At 46.9% G+C, this 17640-nt stretch overlaps 1 protein-coding gene across 1 annotated transcript in view; it reads left to right on the forward strand.

The window, feature by feature from the left end:
- The window catches only part of NRP2 (neuropilin 2), a 259454-nt gene extending 252435 nt beyond the window's left edge, over positions 1–7019 (forward strand). Inside the window, exon 17 of the mRNA XM_081208808.1 lies at positions 2320–7019. Coding sequence (XP_081064934.1) covers positions 2320–2627 — 308 coding nt within the window. The 3' untranslated portion in view covers positions 2628–7019. The remainder of the gene's footprint in view (positions 1–2319) is intronic.
- The last annotated feature ends 10621 nt before the right edge of the window (positions 7020–17640 follow it).

Raw genomic sequence — 17640 nt, forward strand, 5'->3', positions numbered from 1 at the left:
GTGAGCACGTCAGAATTAACATCCTTCAGATGTGATACATCAAGAGGAACAGAAATCAGCTGGAGCATAAACTGAGGACAAAGTAGGCGTAGAAATTTGGCAACCAGTAGCTACAGTTTTGATTCGTTGTGGGGGGAACGCTATCTTGCACTCTTTTCATCGCACTGAGCCAAAACTGTGCAGGATTTCTTTGAGAAAAGCAGAGAGGAAAACATGGGTTGGGGAAATCGTAATGAGAGATAATTTGGAGGTGTGGGTGACGCTGCCCCTACCAGATCCATACCTCCTCAGACAGTACAAATTGGAAGCAAGAGTTGGGGCAGGGAGATATATATATATTTCCCACACATGAGCCCATCGCCTAAAGTGATCATGAGAGGACTACAGCTGGGCGATATCTGGTTTTCAACATCGTGATATATATCACCAGCTGATATATCATGATGTCTGAAATAAGGATGGAACTAGGTAGAGGCACTGGTTGGCTTCACGGTTTTCCCCACATTGTGGTTTTCCACACAGCACACAAGCACACACACAGACACACACACACACATCATGATTCACAATACAGTGGTACCTTAGGTTACATACGCTTCAGGTTACATACACTTCAGGTTACAGACTCCGCTAACCCAGAAATCGTGCTTCATGTTAAGAACTTTGCTTCAGGATGAGAACAGAAATCGGGCTCTGGCGGCGCGGCGGCAGCGGGAGGCCCCATTAGCTAAAGTGGTGCTTCAGGTTAAGAACAGTTTCAGGTTAAGAACGGACCTCCGGAACGAATTAAGTACTTAACCCGAGTTATCACTGTATATTGCCAGGTCAAAAATTATGAAACCGATATCACGAGATGGACTTCATTCTTTATTTTTAAAAAATATATATTTATTTATTTATTTATTTATTTCCTTCTTAAACAATATTATCGACAATACAATAACAAACCAACAAACTTTCTGCTCTGCCAAGCATATGACTTCCCTTCAGCAGGTTTTCCGCTTTCAAGTCCTGTCTCGCAATTTAGCTCTTTAACTTCCATTGTCCGCATTGTAGGATTTATTTCAATCCTGCTAGGGTCTTCAAATTTTTGCAATTATTATTCAAATATACAATAAACTTTCTCCAATCCCTTTGAAATTTTTGATCGCCCTGATCTCGAACCCTGCAGGTCAATCTGGCCAGTTCTGCAAAGTCCATCATGGACTTCAAACCGGTTTGGGACGAGATATCGCCCAGCCCTCGCGAGGACCACCTTGCCCGTGAGCTAGCATATGGGCTACAAAGATATCTCCTTTTCTTTTTCTTTTTAAAACTTCTTTATTCAAAATTAAAACAAAAAATATTATCCAGAAACATATCCTTATTTCCTGCCCCATTTTCCTCCCTCCCCCTCCCTCCCTCCCCCCACAGAACCCACCCACCCCCCGACTTCCCTCAGTTCCAGTCTTTGATTTCTCTAAAAATGCTGTTTTCTGCATCTTACACAGTTGTATAGATCCTCAAACTATTTAGCTGATTATTATCAATAAAAAGTTTGTGAATGTTTATTCAAAACTAGCCAAGGAGTCCAGTTCGCTTTGTAAAGGGTTCCCATTCATCTTTAAAGTCACAGTTATCCTTGTCCCGTAGCTTGTATGTCAGTTTTGGCAGTTCTGCATAGTCCATCAATTTTTCTTGCCATGATTCTTTAGTTGGGGTTTCCTCAGTCTTCCATCCTTGTGCTATTAAAACTCTCGTGGCCATTGTTGCATACATGAAGATGTTTTTCAGCTTTTGGGGCAGATCTTTCCCTACAATCCCTAACAAAAATGCTTCAGGTTTTTTAACAAATGTTAAATGGAACATTTTCTTCAATTCATTGTATATCATTTCCCAAATTTTTTTAATTACATTACAATCCCACCGCATATGATAAAATGTCCCTTCCTTTTCCTTACACTTCCAACATATATTTGAACTGGTTTTGTACATTTTCCCTAACTGCACTGGTTGGAGTTATCAAAGAATACCATATTTTTCACTCTATAAGACGCACCAGACCACAAGACGCACCTAGTTTTTGGAGGAGGAAAACAAGAAAAAAAATATTCTGAATCTCAGAAGCCAGAACAGCAAGAGGGATCGCTGCGCAGTGAAAGCAGCAATCCCTCTTGCTGTTCTGGCTTCTGGGATAGCTGCGCAGCCTGCATTCGCCCCATAAGACGCACACACATTTCCCCTTACTTTGTAGGAGGGAAAAAGTGAGTCTTATAGAGCAAAAAATACGGCAAATGAAGATAACTCCTTTTCTAATCGCCTGCTTCAATTCTGTTTCAGACTACTTAGGCATGGAGAAGAACAACAACACGCTGTTTTCAACAAACTCTCCACTCACCCCAAAGATGGGCAAAGAGAAGAGCTGGCTGTACACACTGGACCCCATTCTGGTCACCATCATAGCCATGAGTTCCCTCGGTGTGCTCCTGGGGGCAATTTGCGCGGGGTTACTCCTGTACTGCACGTGTTCCTACGCCGGCCTGTCCTCTCGGAGCTCCACCACATTGGAGAACTACAACTTTGAGCTTTATGACGGCATCAAGCACAAAGTCAAAATGAACCACCAAAAGTGTTGCTCTGAGGCATGACTGATTGCACCAGAATCGCATTTGACATTTCATTCCAGCAAAAGTGGCTGGTGAAGATTACTTTTTATATGGGAGCTGAATGCCATAATCTTACACGAAGCCGGAGCTGGAATACCCAAGTGGGGAGGAGTCACGGACAGCCCTGCCGTTTCAAAAAGGAGGAGGAAACGAGGACGGTGTAAACTTTCTTTTTTCCAGGGGGAAGGATGACCGTCGGAGAGAACTCTACGGCTTATTGTTCTCATGATTAGAACCGGGTTGGGGCAGGCGAAAGAGCTGCCACGCTTATTGTTGTTATGTCTAATTCAAGTGAATCAAATCCAGAAGAGTCCAAACGTTTGGTTAGCATTTAGGAAGTGAGAAACAGAATGTTGAACGTTATTTCCCACTTCTTTCCCCTAGTTGAGAAAACTCCAGAGAGTTTCTCCCCGCCCTCCCCTCTCCCCACACCCCACCCCCGGTTCCTCGTTCGGTGGCCAGGCTAATCTTTCAAAATTACACACAACCACACATGCGAGCCTATCTCCCCACCCACCCACCCCAATTCAGCTTATCGCCATTCAGAAAGGCTCCTTGATTTTAAGGGATTGGTTCTGTCGGTAAGACGAGCCCAGCAAGCTGCAGTTTATAGACACACCACCCCGCTCCCCCCTCCCAAAAAAAGAAAGTATGTTGTTGCCTTTACCTTTTTCTGATCAGGAATTAGGCTTGCGGGTCAATGGGAGCAGCCGTGCTTTCTTCCCAGATTACAAAGCAAAAGAGAAAGGCAGCCTAAGGTGCGAAATTCGACAGAGGCGCCTGCTCAAGAGGGGCTGAAGAGCCTTAAAAGTGATTTGCGAATAAGAGCCATTTATTAAATCCAGATCATGGATTGAAACAGCGGAGGCCTTCATCATAAGGGCTGTCTGTTACTTTTCTTTCTGTCCTCCCCCCCCCCCACCTGCACTTCCCTTTATAATCCCATTCCTTTTATTATAAGAAAATCGCAGCAAACAAAAGACACAATTATAAGATGCCCGGGAACTCAGGAGACTGCTTTTTATATGCTTTGAGAGGAGGACAGGCTGCTATATATATTTTTGTTAATGCTGTGACCACTCTCGTGGGGGAGGGGGAGGAATGGCGTTAAAGGGAGGGGGGAGGAACACAGCGATCCAGCCCCGATGGAGAGTGGTTGCGGATACCTCCTTCCTTTTAACAGGCATCATTTAAGTTCCTTCATTTGCTAGTACTAAGGGCTTCATTCTGCAAAGACGTCTGGCCACTTGTCAGCGACAAAGGGAGTTGTAGTCCAACAACATCCCCACAGCGACAGATCCCCCCACCTCTGAGTGGCGCTGTTTTGAGCACATGCACAGCTGGCACGGCCCTGGTGCTTTCTGCCCAGCCGAAGCATCGCTTCTTTGCAGAGTTAGGCCTTTGGGTGGGAAGCAACTATTACAATCCTTTGCAGGGCATCGAGTCTCGTCTGATATTCCAGTGCGGTTGTCGGGGAAACAGAAAAAAAAGGTCTGGACCAATCTGCTGCCACCTTCCTATCCCTTCAGAACAGTGCAACTTGCTCCCTAGTGATTTGCAAGGCAAATTGATTGTTTTCGAAGGGTTTTGTGTTCGTACGTGTGTGTATCTTTTTTTAATCAAGTGCCTTAGAAAAATATTTTTCCCTTTACTTAGAGGTGTGTGCTGTATCAAAATACAAGGGAGGCGTCCCCCTTTCCCCCTGTTCCTCTTCCTTTTCATCCTCACAATCATCATCTTCATCATCATCATCATCGTGGTCCTTGGATCTCTACTGGGTAGAGTTTTGTCCTTTCAATTGGTTCAATATATTTCTAATGCTGTCACGCCTGAGGTGTGTCGCAGACCAGTAAAAGAGAAGTTTACAAATGCTAAGTTTTGATCTCCAATGCCTTTTGTTTCAGCTCTTGTTTCAGCCATCTTCAAGTGACTTTTTAGGAGAAATCCAAGTGGCTGCTATTTAGGAAGGATTTCCAGACTCAGCAGGTGGGGATCTGCAGCAGAAATTTCAGAAATCTGCTGTGGGGTGACACCCAACCGTAAACACGCATGCCAGGATAAAGTTGCTGGGATGCTGGCACAATAGCATGTTTTGTGACGTTGTGCCGGCACAGCTGTTGAGATGCAGTCTCCCAGGAACATAATGTCAGCAAGCATTGCGGCCCAGTTCACATGTTTCGCTTCTTTGGTGTGCACCCTGTCAGGTGCACGCCAGATAGTGAACAGGATTTGCTTGCCGCGTAACATGTGAAATGTCCCTCAGAGCAGCTTTGGCATGTATGCTTATCTTGCAGAATGAACAGAGCTTTTGGCACATGCGATGGTTCTTTACTTCAGTATACAAGTGGACAAGCAAAGCACTTACCGTATTTTTCGCTCTATAAGAGACGCACCAGACCACAAGACACACCTAGTTTTTGGAGGAGGAAAACAAGAAAAAAAATCGCTGCGCAGCGAAAGCAGCAATCCCTCTTGCTGTTCTGGCTTCTGGGATAGCTGCGCAGCCTGCATTCGCTCCATAAGACGCACACACATTTCCCCTTACTTTGTAGGAGGGAAAAAGTGACTCTTATAGAGCAAAAAATACGGTATTTTCGGGGACGTGCCAACGCCACAATCCAGAACAGAGTTGGGTTTCCTTGAACTCAAATGTTTCCAGTGCATTTAATTCTGTGGCAGACCCTGGGCCTTAAAACTGTGTTTTTTCATACCGTGCCCTAGGGAACCGCCAGGATTCCCTGGAAACTTTGCAGGAGTTACTTTTATACATCAGTAACACCGATAGACACACATCCCTGAAAAACAACTTGGTCTACTGCTGCAAATCTTTCCTAAACTGCACCACAACATTGGGAAGCCTTGGGTTTTGTCCTAGAGCACAGGCACACAGTTCAAGCAAGGTAACGAACCCAAAGCCAGCATCTCTTGCGAACTGTGTGCCTGCTTTAAAAAACAGGCCTCGAGATTCAGTGCAGGAGTTCTGTGGCTGATGCTCACGGGGTTTCTATCTTGGCAGAAGCTGATGTGGAAGTTTCCCTGGTGGTAGAAAGTTTGAAAAACACTGCCTTTCCCGCAGTCTTGATGTGGCACCATAAAAAAGTCCATTTTCATAGAGGATTCCTGTGTCTTTCCGGCATATTCCACATACAGACATCTCTCCGCTTCCCCCCTAATTTCAAGAGAAACGCAGAGAGTAATGTACAGGGTCATTTTGCAGACCAGATTGCTGCTACTGTCATTAAAGAAAGGGGCCTGAGCCAGCCAAAGGTAGCAGCTTTATTTCGGTCCCATTGATTTCAATGGGAGAGATAAGCACGTGCTAAACTCTGGCAGGATTGCGCCCCCAATTTTTATTTCTCTTATATTTGTATGAAGGAGGACAGGCTGTATCTGTGAAGGTCACCTGACAGGAGTTAATAGATATATTAAAAGGTAGAGTCGCTGTCTATAGTAGACATGCAGAGAGTGAGAGTTCGTGTATACATATATTTCAACGCATATGTGTTTGCGCGTGCTTGTGAGTTCTCTGTATGCGTTATGTATGTGCGTGGTTACGTGGGACTACTTGTACCTTTAAATCGGCGGCCAGAGGATGTTACTGACCTTGGCATGAATGCAGCGGGGAGTTTTGGGCGCAAAATGCGTAGAAACGAAACCAGCTCCTTCTTGGAGAGTCCCGTACTTTGGTATTCCATGTTGGTTGGTAAAGGGGCTTGGCTGTGTGCACTCAGTGAGCAGAATCAGGCCAAAATGCTGCATAGCTGATACCTCACTTACCTCTCTGCTGGGCGCTTTACTGTTTTAATGCAGAAAACTTGACTGATTGTATTTTTAACAGGGCAAGGAAGGAAAAACGGTGCATACATTCATGTCAAATACATCTTCACCTGCAAAAAAAAGGAAAAGTGTTATATTTGCTGATCCACGTTCTTTGGCAATTCCCCCCCCCCTTTCCAAAGTGCACAGAGGAGAGAAAAAAGAAGTAGTCCAATCCTGCGTTACCAATGCCTTTGTTGAAATAGGTGTTACTCCCCACCCCCTCAAAGGCCTCTTTGTTGTGGCTGACAGGAGGGAAGGCTTTAGTGTAGCCGATCCTTGCTTTTGCAGGGAGGTGTGACAAGGGAGCATGGGGATGAAAAAACGAAAGAAGAAAACCAACCCCACTAGAAAAAAAGTGGTATGCAGGGAAAACAGAATTTCTCACATTTTACCAGCTCAAGGTAGTTCGACCATTTACTGGCTGAGCCAGGTCATGTGGACTTTAAAGCTTTTACTGTGATTCTTCAGTGTTTAAGGAAAGACAAACTCAAACTGTGTTTCTATTATTTGTATAAAAGCCTTTTAAAAGTACTATTTAATAAACATTACAGTAGAGATCTCTCTCTCTCTCTCTCGTGTGTGTGTGTGTGTGTGTGTGTGTGTGTGTGTTCGGTTCATTTCTTTTGCTGCTGGGGAGGCCTGTCACCCGCCTTGCTTGTCGCTTGGGTCCAGCAAGGGAGATCTGCTTGCTAGAGTTGACTTCCATGTCTGCCATTGATGTGGATGGATCAGTTGAGCACACAGCTGTTCAACAGCCAGGTGTGTCTTTCGTTTGGCTGCTCAGAAAAATCACAGGAAGGCTCTTCCATGCAACCACCCACCCATTTTCTTTGAGGATCAGCACCCTCCAGATTAGGTGTTCTGCCCAAGAATGCCTTTCAGAGGTTCACGCAGATACACAGAGAGTGAAAACTCCACACATACTGTATTTTTCGCTCTATAAGACGCACCAGACTACTAGATGCACCTAGGTTTTGGAGAAGGAAAACAAGAAAAAAAAAAATTCTGAATCTCAGAAGCCAGAACAGCAAGAGGGATCGCTGCTCAGCGAAAGCAGCAAGCCCTCTTGCTGTTCTGGCTTCTGGGATAGCTGCGCAGCCTGCATTCACTCCATAAGACGCACACACATTTCCCCTTACTTTTTAGGAGGGAAAAAGTGAGTCTTATAGAGCAAAAAGATACGGTAATTCACACCCCTGCCTTTAATTAAACCACACACAAGAATTGGTCACACTGGACCCCACACCAGTATGATTGCTGCTTTCAAGCCCATTCTTGGGCACGACAGCCCAGGCTTTCCAGGTTAATATTACCTGATGGTGTTTACTAGAATGCCGCACTCTTCCACATTATTTGCAGTAAGGAAGTCAAGACTGGGCTCTTCCCTTTAATCTCACTGCATTTTAAAAAACAAAATTCCACAATACTGCGTTGCAAGCATTGGAATAAGGCTCCAAAGCAAACTTGTAATCCTCACATTTACTCCCCGCACCACGATCCCCTTGCAGCAAAATATTTGACATTTCTAATGTATTAATAATGCCTGCTGGCACCCAGCAATCTGCTATTTACAGAGAATATTTCCCTCTTATCTTTCTTTTCTCTACAAATGTTTACACAGGCCGGTGGGAAATGGTGCCAGATTTAGGCATGGCAGAGGTTTCAAACTGGAAGAGGTACAGGCAGCAGCGGCTGGGAAGAAAGATCTGGATCCTGGGGCCATTCTAGCTCCTGTTGTATTTAGATGTGACACTTGGCTTTCCGTCCTTGTTTCTCCCGTTCAGGCATATCACTTGCTGGAACCGGATCAAACCTTGCAGAATGTTTGTATCTCTGCGGAAGAAGGTTCATCTGATCTCTCCAGGAATGTGTGTTTGACCGGGCGTTTGAATTCGGTATACCTTCGTGTGGGACTGAGTTCTCATCCCCCCCCCCCGATGCCTGTAATCTGGGTGCTGGAGGGTTGACCAGAGCTATGCAGCCTGTTTCTGTTGCCAAATCTTAGTCCTGAACCATCCACTCTTTAATCTGAGCAAAGACTCGGGCTCTGTTCCCGTTCCTGATACCATGGTTTAGCACTGAAATACAGGGAGTCGAATGGTATTTTGTGGGGGCAGAAAAACTTCTATAAGACATGGTACTGGGGGACCACATACAGTGTGTTGACTGAGAATGTTTGTGGCTGAGTGATGTCGCTTGTCTTATTTACAAGGCTCTGTGGGTTAAACCACAGAGCCTAGGACTTGCTGATCAGAAGGTCGGCGGTTCGAATCCCCGCGACGGGGTGAGCTCCTGTTGCTCAGTCCCTGCTCCTGCCAACCTAGCAGTTCAAAAGCACGTCAAAGTGCAAGTAGATAAATAGGTATCGCTCCGGCGGGAAGGTAAACGGCGTTTCCATGCGCTGCTCTGGTTCGCCAGAAGCGGCTTAGTCATGCTGGCCACATGACCCGGAAGCTGTACGCCGGCTCCCTCAGCCAATAAAGCGAGATGAGCGCCGCAACCCCAGAGTCGGTCACGACTGGACCTAATGGTCAGGGGTCCCTTTACCTTTACCTTTTTTTGGCTTTTAGCATCTAGGACTACAGAATGACACTACAAAGTCACCACAATCATATCGACCACATCCAGAAAAAGCTTTCCAGTTGGAGCACAAATGCTTTCCAGGCAGATTCTGCACCCAGCAATTCTCTTTTTAGAAGTTACCATATTTTTCCGTGTATAACAATTTGGAGTTGGGGGACTCCAAAGTAAGAAAATGGGGATAATTGCCCATAGTTGTGGAGCTTTCTTTGGGGGGGATTGCCGAAAATCGCTCACCCGACTGATGCTGCCACTTGCACACGTCGCAAAAGCCACCTATCGTCTATCCCTTTGCCAGCAGAATCAGCAAATCGCCTGCCCAATTGCCGCAGCGACAGCCAATCAACACCAGCCCCTTGCCACAGCCGCCAATAGCATGCCCAATAGCCGCTGACAATCTCTGGCTCGCGGCAGCAACCAATCCCAAGTCCCCACTATGCACTATCCGTGTAGAAGATGACCCACAATTTTAAACATAATATTCTAATTAAAAAAAACCTCATCTTATACATGGAAAAGTACGGTAAGTGCTCACACAGGGTTAGGCTCACTTAAGCCCACTGGTCTCGATGGCCTTCAGACTGCAAACCTTATCTCTATTTAACTGGGGGGAAATCCTGATCGAATTCCGTATACAGTGGTGCCCCGCAAGACGAATGCCTCGCAAGACGGAAAACTCGCTAGACCAAAGAGTTTTCCATTTTGGAGGTTCTTCGCAAAACGAATTTCCTATGGGCTTGCTTCGCAAGACGACAATGTCTTGAGAGTTCCTGCTGGGTTTTTTTCCTCCCCCCCCCCTTTTTCTAAGCCGCTAAGCCGCTTATCAGCTGATCCGATCAGCAGATAAGCCGCTAATAGCGCTAATCCTTCAATGGGCTTGCTTCGCAAGACGAAAAAACTGCTAGACGAAGAGAATCACAGAACGGATTCTTTTTGTCTTGCAAGGCACCACTGTAACTTGCTTCTGAGCAAGCATGAAGAAGATAAGCTCAAACTGTAAGGGTGGCTAACTGCTGGACTGCAGCCCACAATGCAGGAGCCTTGAATGTGCAATCTCTGAGGTTGTGATGCTGAATGGGCTCATCTTGACCCAGCTTGAAAGCAACCTTTTGGAATGCTCTCCTCAAGCTCAGGGTCAAATATTTCCCGGTTTTGCTCTAGGCTCATCGTTTGCTCACTGCTAATTAAGCACCCCGGCGCGGGTGGCGCTGTGGGTAAAACCTCAGCGCCTAGGACTTGCCGATCGCATGGTCGGCGGTTCGAATCCCCGCGGCGGGGTGCACTCCCGTTGTTCAGTCCCAGCGCCTGCCAACCTAGCAGTTCGAAAGCACCCCCAGGTGCAAGCAGATAAATAGGGGCCGCTTACCAGCGGGAAGGTAAATGGCATTCCATGTGCTGCGCTGGCTCGCCAGATGCAGCTTGTCACGCTGGCCACGTGACCCGAAAGTGTCTGCGGACAGCGCTGGCTCCCGGCCTATAGAGTGAGATGAGCACACAACCCTAGAGTCTGTCAAGACTGGCCCGTACGGGCAGGGGTACCTTTACCTTTAATTAAGCACCCACTGCATAGAGGTCTTGCTGGTGACTAGGTCTGAGCCCACCAGATGCAATGATTTAATTAGATCAGCAGTGAACACAGCCTTAAAATTCAGTGAAGAAAAGCGTGTCCCCTTTCAGCATCAAAATACTGTTTTAGCTCCCGTCGCTTTCGCCGGGATGCAAAGTCAAACAGATCGGACTTAATGGGTAGAGAATTGACTTGTACCATCAGGGAGCAAGTCTCAAGCAAAACAAAACCCCAACACCTTGTTAACTAGCTGCATACAAAAAGAACAGGAATCGGAGCCTTATTAGACAAGGCACCACTGATGAGAACAAAACTAAGAGATTCTTCCTGCTCTGACTGTCTAACAAAGCATGCAAACAAAATTGGCATGTGTTTTATTCCCATATGGTATTAAAAGTACCATGCAGAATGCAGGAATTCAACTGATACTGCACACATACGTATGCACACAAACACCCCTAAGTGGGAACTGAACTCTGGTCTCCGGCATCCCAGCGCAGCTCTGGCAATCCTGGTGAAACATGGCTGGCCCAGGAAATTTAGACATTTTTCTACGTAAGGGGGGAAAGCAAAGGGCAGTGGCCTCACTCAGCCCAGTCGAGGTGCCTTAAGATCCCAGCTCTTCTCCTGAGGAGCTAAAATACAGCAGTAGTAAATTAAACAACTAGCAAGTCCCACCATTTCATGACACCCCAAATCTGCTGCCTGAGGTGGCCATCTCGCACTGCCTAATGGTAAAGGTAAAGAACCCCTGGACAGTTAAGTCCAGTCAAAGGCGACTGGGGTTGCGGCACTCATCTCGCTTTCAGGCCAAGGGAACTGGCATTTGTCCACAGACAGCTTTCCAGGTCATGTGGCCAGCAGAACTAAACTGCTTCTGGCACAATGGGAAACCGTGACGGAAACCAGAGCACACGGAAACGCTTTTTACCTTCCCGCCGGAGCGGTACCTATTTATCTACTTGCACTGGCATGCTTTTGAATTGTTAGGTTGGCAGGAGCTGGGACAGAGCAATGGGAGCTCACTCTGTCATGGGGATTCGAACCGCCGGCCTTCTGATCGGCAAGCCCAAGAGGCTCAGTTGGTTTAGACCACAGCGCCACCCGCGTATGGCCGGCCCTCTTACCAAAACCTATCACTTGGAACAAAGGCATAGTTCACACATATAGGTACATCACTTCAGCTCTCTGCAATCGGCTGGCAGCAAAATGTGTGGAAAGCACTGGATATGAAAATCTGGCAGGCATTCAGAACTAGAGATAGTGGAGGGGGCCATCATCACAGCTGGAGCCTTCACCTCCTACTGATGTGCTCATTTGAACATCTGAAGAGAACCCTGTGCATACTGATGTATTTTCAGAGGCAGGAGGTCTACCCACCCACATCCGTTCTGAACACTGGAAACACTGAAGGGATAACTCAGTCAGTAGAGCCTAAGACTCTTAATCTCAGGGGCGTGGTTTCTTGCCCCACTTTGGGAGGTTCCTGCACATAGCTGTCAAGCATCCCTTATTTGGCGGGACGGTCCCTTATCCCAGCGCCGTGTCCCACTGCTGTCCCTTATTGATGATGTCCCTTAAATTTCCCGGGTTTCAAAGGAAGCAGCTCCTCTCCCTCCCTCCCAGGGAGGAGGGAGGCTCCAACTGTGTTGCTTGGCTGCGTTGCTCACCCAATAAGGAGTCTAAGAACGACTGGGGGGTGGAGCTTGCATGCCTTGTGCCAATCAACTCGCCTTTGCTCAGAGCTTCCCAGCGGAGAGGTGACGGTGGTTTCCCTTGCTGCATCCCCTTTGCTAGGTTGCTGCACTGTGGGAACCACCACTTGAGGCTTCGTTTGGCTGCTGGTTGACTAAAATCCCCTATTTTGGCTGCTGATCCCTTATTTTTGAGGCTGCTGGTACCTTATTTTCGAATCTGTAAGTTGACAGCTATGTTCCTGCACTGCAGAGGGTTGGGTCAGGTGACCCCCTTGGGCCCTTCCAACTCTACACGTCTATGAAAATGTTAAATCTATCTGGTGTGCAAAGCATTCTCATGTGCAAATCATCACGGAACATTGTGCTTGTCAGGTGTGAACCAGCTTCAAGCGTGATCTCCCCTCCTTGTTCTCGAATCTCATTTTAAGCTAGGGTTGTTTCCATTATCTTTCGACACGATCTGTTTCCGTATGTTGCATCCCATGGCTCTGCAAATGTAGGGGAATGATCTCTGTTCCCAACTCTATATTGCTTCCTGTTGCACCCGTTTATTGTATAGGTGCAAATAGTGCTTTTTTTCAGGGGGGATGCATACCCCTAAACATTTTGTGAATCTAACGGGAGAAGAAACTAAAAATGTTAAAAATTTTAGTTTCTTCTCTAGCACAATGAATCGTTACTACCCCCCAAAGGCGACCTCATTTTCTGTCACAGTGTTTCCTGAGTCTCAGACAGAAGCAAGTGCTTAATGTGTGAAGTAAGATTTGGAATCTAGCACAGTGATTGGTCCATTTCGTTGTTACCACCTCTGATGGTGACTTCCTTTCCTTTCCCAGTGTTTCCTGAGTCTCAGACAGAAGCGAGTGTTTAATGTGTGAAGTAAGAGTTGGAATCTAGCACAGTCATTGGTCCATTTCGTTGTTACCACTTCCGATGGCGACTTCCTTTCGCTTCCCGGTGCTTCCTGAGTCTCAGATGGAAGCGAGCGTTTAATGTGTGAAGGAATGTGGATGTGTGGTATTTTCCCCAATTTGAACTATAAGATGGTGGTTTTCTTGAGTCAAAATGAGAGTACCCCAATCATTTTTTGGGGGGGACCGCAGGGTACAAACCAGGAATTAAGAAAGAGACAACCCAAGTTGTGCTTTTTAGAATAGACACACCCCCCGCATGCCCACAATGATGATAAAGCACGGTCTATCCCAGCCCTGTCCATATCAAATCTTCCTTCCTGTCCTCAACATGGCTGCTGAGCCTGGCTAGGCCTGGAACAGAGTTTGCGATTTCAGCCAAGCTGCTAATGTCAAGCGCTTCATTTCGCGGATGGCAAATATTAGTTTTCCCCTCGCATTAGCATTTCCCTAGATTATTGCTCAAAGGATCGATTGCCCCGGGGGGGAAAGTTCAGGTAGAGCCGGCCAACTACAGGCAGATGGAGAGATCAAGAGTTATCCCTTAAAAGGGCTCCCTTCCCTTCCCTGCTTCTTCAAATATCACTTGTGTGTACAGAAGCTGATCAGCCTGCTCTGGTGTCAAAATCAAACACATGTCCTCCATCGAAGGCAGCCAACCTTTGTTCTGTCAGATTCTGCACAACCAGCTGTTGCCAGCCTCACGGTTCCTGGTACTTTTTGCTCTCTCCGTCACATTCCTGCCTCTGCCCTGCAGGTAGTGGAAACCTGGTTTTTAAAAAAGATATAAATAGTCACGCTAGTTCTAGCTATAATATTATCTGTGCCGCAGAAGAACCTACCTTTTTGCCCCAATATAATCTGGGCTTGCATTGCAACTGGAACATAGGCACTCCCCCCCCCCGCCCTGCCTCCCACCCTACAGTGTGTGCTTGCATTCACACAAGACCAAATCTCTTCGTTTCCCAAGGAATTAAGTGCCAGTTTTAGGAAAACAGTGTCGTGCAGATTGTAGTGGGGATGGACAAATCTGGCCATGCTGGTTTCTCGCTTTTCCAAATTCAGTGCACCACACTTCCACATAACTTGATAATATATGTGCATGTTTGTGTGCATATGTGCGTAAACACACACTTATAGCACAGTCCTATGCACGTACACCCCAAAATAAGTCCCATTGATAGTTCAATTTAGGATTGCAGCTTGACGATACACAAGATTGTAAACACTGGCTGCATTGTTCTGCCCGGACACTGAGGTCCAGCGCTGAGGGCCTTCTGGCGGTTCCCTCACTGCGAGAAGCCAAGTTACAGGGAACCAGGCAGAGGGCCTTCTCGGTAGTGGCACCCGCCCTGTTGGAACGCCCTCCCACCAGATGTCAAAGAGAACAACAACTATCAGACTTTTAGAAAACATCTAAAGGCAGCCCTGTTTAGGGAAGCTTTTAATGTTTAATAGGTTATTGTATTTTAGTGTTTTGTTGGAAGCCGCCCAGAGTGGCTGGGGGACCCAGCCAGATGGGCGGAGTATAAATAATAAATTACTACTATTATTATATTATTATCCTGCTTTGTACGATGCTGCTTAAAAAAAACCCAAACTTCCCATTCCAGGATCCTCCCAGCAGTATACCTTCAAAAAAGAAAAATAACAGCCCATCACCCAGTGAAGCCTTAAGTATACACCCTCCAGATCATGTTGCCTTCTCCTGCCTCTTGTGAGATCCTATCTCTTTAGGAATAAAGCAATCTGTAGTGCTTTCTCGGAGTCTCCTAAAATATGCAGCGTGTCATAAAAGCCATCCATCTCGGCCACCATGTTGCCTGCTTCCCAATTTTTATCATTTCTCAGAGACGTGAGAAGAAAGCGCCATGAAGTCTGGGCTGGATTCAGTGGCTCGGATCCACAGCCTCGTTTGCACCATCGCCCTGTCCTTCCCTCCATGCCTGCCTCCCCTCCCTTTCTTCATCAGCAGGAAGAAATCCTGAACCAGTTACTTGCGGTTATTTTAATCATCTTACTTGCTTGGTTTATGACAAGACGCACGTAAACAAGAGATTTCTGCCTCCCCAATCCTCTCCCTCCCTCCTGCCTCTCGCTCGCTGTGCTCCGCCACCCCTCGACTCCAGCTCCTGCTTTAATCACATCTATTTTGTGCAAATTACAACGTGGGTTTCTTAAGATTGCCGTGAGAGGCGGATGTGGCAGAGAGGAAGATTCACGTTAACTTGGGGACATCTGGGAAAGCAAGAGCCAGAGAGGAAGAAGAGTCGCCGCGGAAAGTGGGGCAGCGCTGTTTCTGCACCCACCCCATCCTCCCCCTCTGGCGATGTGTGTGGCAAAGAGAGAGGTTCCTTAAGCAAGGAGGGCCAGCTGGCAGTTTAGATGAGTATGACAGTCAAAATGCGACCCTGGCAGCTCTCCCCCTCACCTAGGCCCAGGGAACTGATGCGCTGATTGATACCTGCGGGCAAGGCTGTCATCAGGCCGGCCACAGAAAAGAGAGATAAGTGACTCAATCAATGTCAGGCCTGTCCTCCTGCAACAGCCTGTAAATCACTTTGGCTCCTCCAGATTCCCCTCCGCTATAGGGGAGAGCTAAAAAGCAGGTAATAGAAAAACAAGAGGCGAAGCAGCTGCGTTGGCTGGCTCTGTTTAAAGCCTAATAGATGGGGATACAGCTCAGGTGATGCGCCGAGCAGAGCGGCCCGCACTTCACGGAGCCTAAAAGCTTTTTCATTTAGCTTGAGAAGGCGGAACGGGCCTTTCCTTGGCGTCACTTTTTTATTTTCTTGGGGAGGGGGTTGCGAGAGGAAGGGGCAAAATAAATAAGCAAATTTTGAAATGATCCAACACAGCATCTCTCCCCTCCACCCCAAAACACACACACATACATACACAAACACACACACAGCCAGTACTTTTACATTGGGGGGGGGGGGGACAAATAGCTGTGCTATCAAGAGCGTCCCAATACCAGCTGCCAAATGATAGGAGTCAATTTGATGCGATACAACGGTAATCAAAGGCTTAACGTTTTAATGAAAGTGATTTCTCTGTGTTCAGATTGCTCTGAGACCGGGATCCGTTTCTTCCAAAGCACCCTCAAGAGTTGATTACAGTCTGACAAACCCATTCTTCCTTCCTTCCTTTTTTTTTTTAACTGTTTATAATCTTATCTTACAGGAGAGTATTTATCTCTCTCCCCCCCCCCAACTTCCTCTTACAAAAACAACTTTGAAAAATATTCTGGACGGATGAAAACCCAAAGGCTAGCATAATGAATGAAGCCATAATTAATTGCCAGCAGGTGCAAGCAGGTAGACCAGCCTATGACTCGCCGCTACTCATTCTCTCCTAAGATCTTGTCGCGTTCCCATTTTAATTAATTTCTTGACACCTAGGCAAGGAATCTTATCAAATATTCCGGTGAACCAAACAAACATTGCCAGCGCTTGGCTTTTACTCCTAGGTGTCACCCAACCCAGACTAGATTTCTCCTCACCCCGACGCTTGGCTGTGCCGCCTGCTGGCTGGGGCAAATAAAGGTAAAGGTAAAGGGACCCCTGACCGTTAGGTCCAATCGTGACTGACTCTGCGGTTGCGGCGCTCATCTCACTTTATTGGCCGAGGGAGCCGGCGTACAGCTTTTGGGTCATGTGGCCAACATGACTAAGCCGGTTCTGGCGAACCTGAGCAGCGCATGGAAACGCCGTTTACCTTCCCGCCAGAGCGGTACCTATTTATCTACTTGCACTTTGAGGTGTTTTCGAACTGCTAGGTGGGCAGGAGCAGGGACCGAGCAACGGGAGCTCACTCCATTGTGGGGATTCGAACCGCCAACCTTCTGATCGGCAAGTCCTAGGCTCTGTGGTTAACCCACAGCGCCACTCTATTAGCTATTGTGGGATTTTTCATTGGGTGGCACCCATGGGGTGCTGTGATGGTGGGAAGCTGAATCTATCCGGCATAATTATTTGCAAAGTAACCTGACCATAGATCAGCAGCAGCAGAGGACTTCTTTTGCATGCGTAGGAGTCAGGGTTCAATAACCTCTAACTGCCTGGTTGAAAAAGATATCAGATAATAAACCTGTGTACAGTCTAGATGAGATGTTTTTCATGCAATGTGTTGTTCTTGTATAAATGCCATTGAAACCATGGGGGCAGCAATGGGATTTTTGTATCCCTTTGCCCTTGCAAGTTTCATCCCAGACCCCTGCAGCTGCTATTTACTTTAAAAAAAATCACACAAGTGCACTAAACTGCTTTTGCTTGCCCTCAGTGGTACTAGCAGGATGACACCATCATGCTACCCATTTGATTCCTGATTGTCCCAGTTCACTCCAGGGGAGGGAAAGATCCATTAGCTAGGGAACAATAGCACCAAAGGAGCAGCAGTGGTAGTGATTGAACAGGACA

Source organism: Podarcis bocagei (assembly GCF_964188305.1).
Source record: "Podarcis bocagei genome assembly, chromosome: 1".
NCBI classification, from domain to species: Eukaryota; Metazoa; Chordata; class Lepidosauria; order Squamata; family Lacertidae; genus Podarcis; species Podarcis bocagei.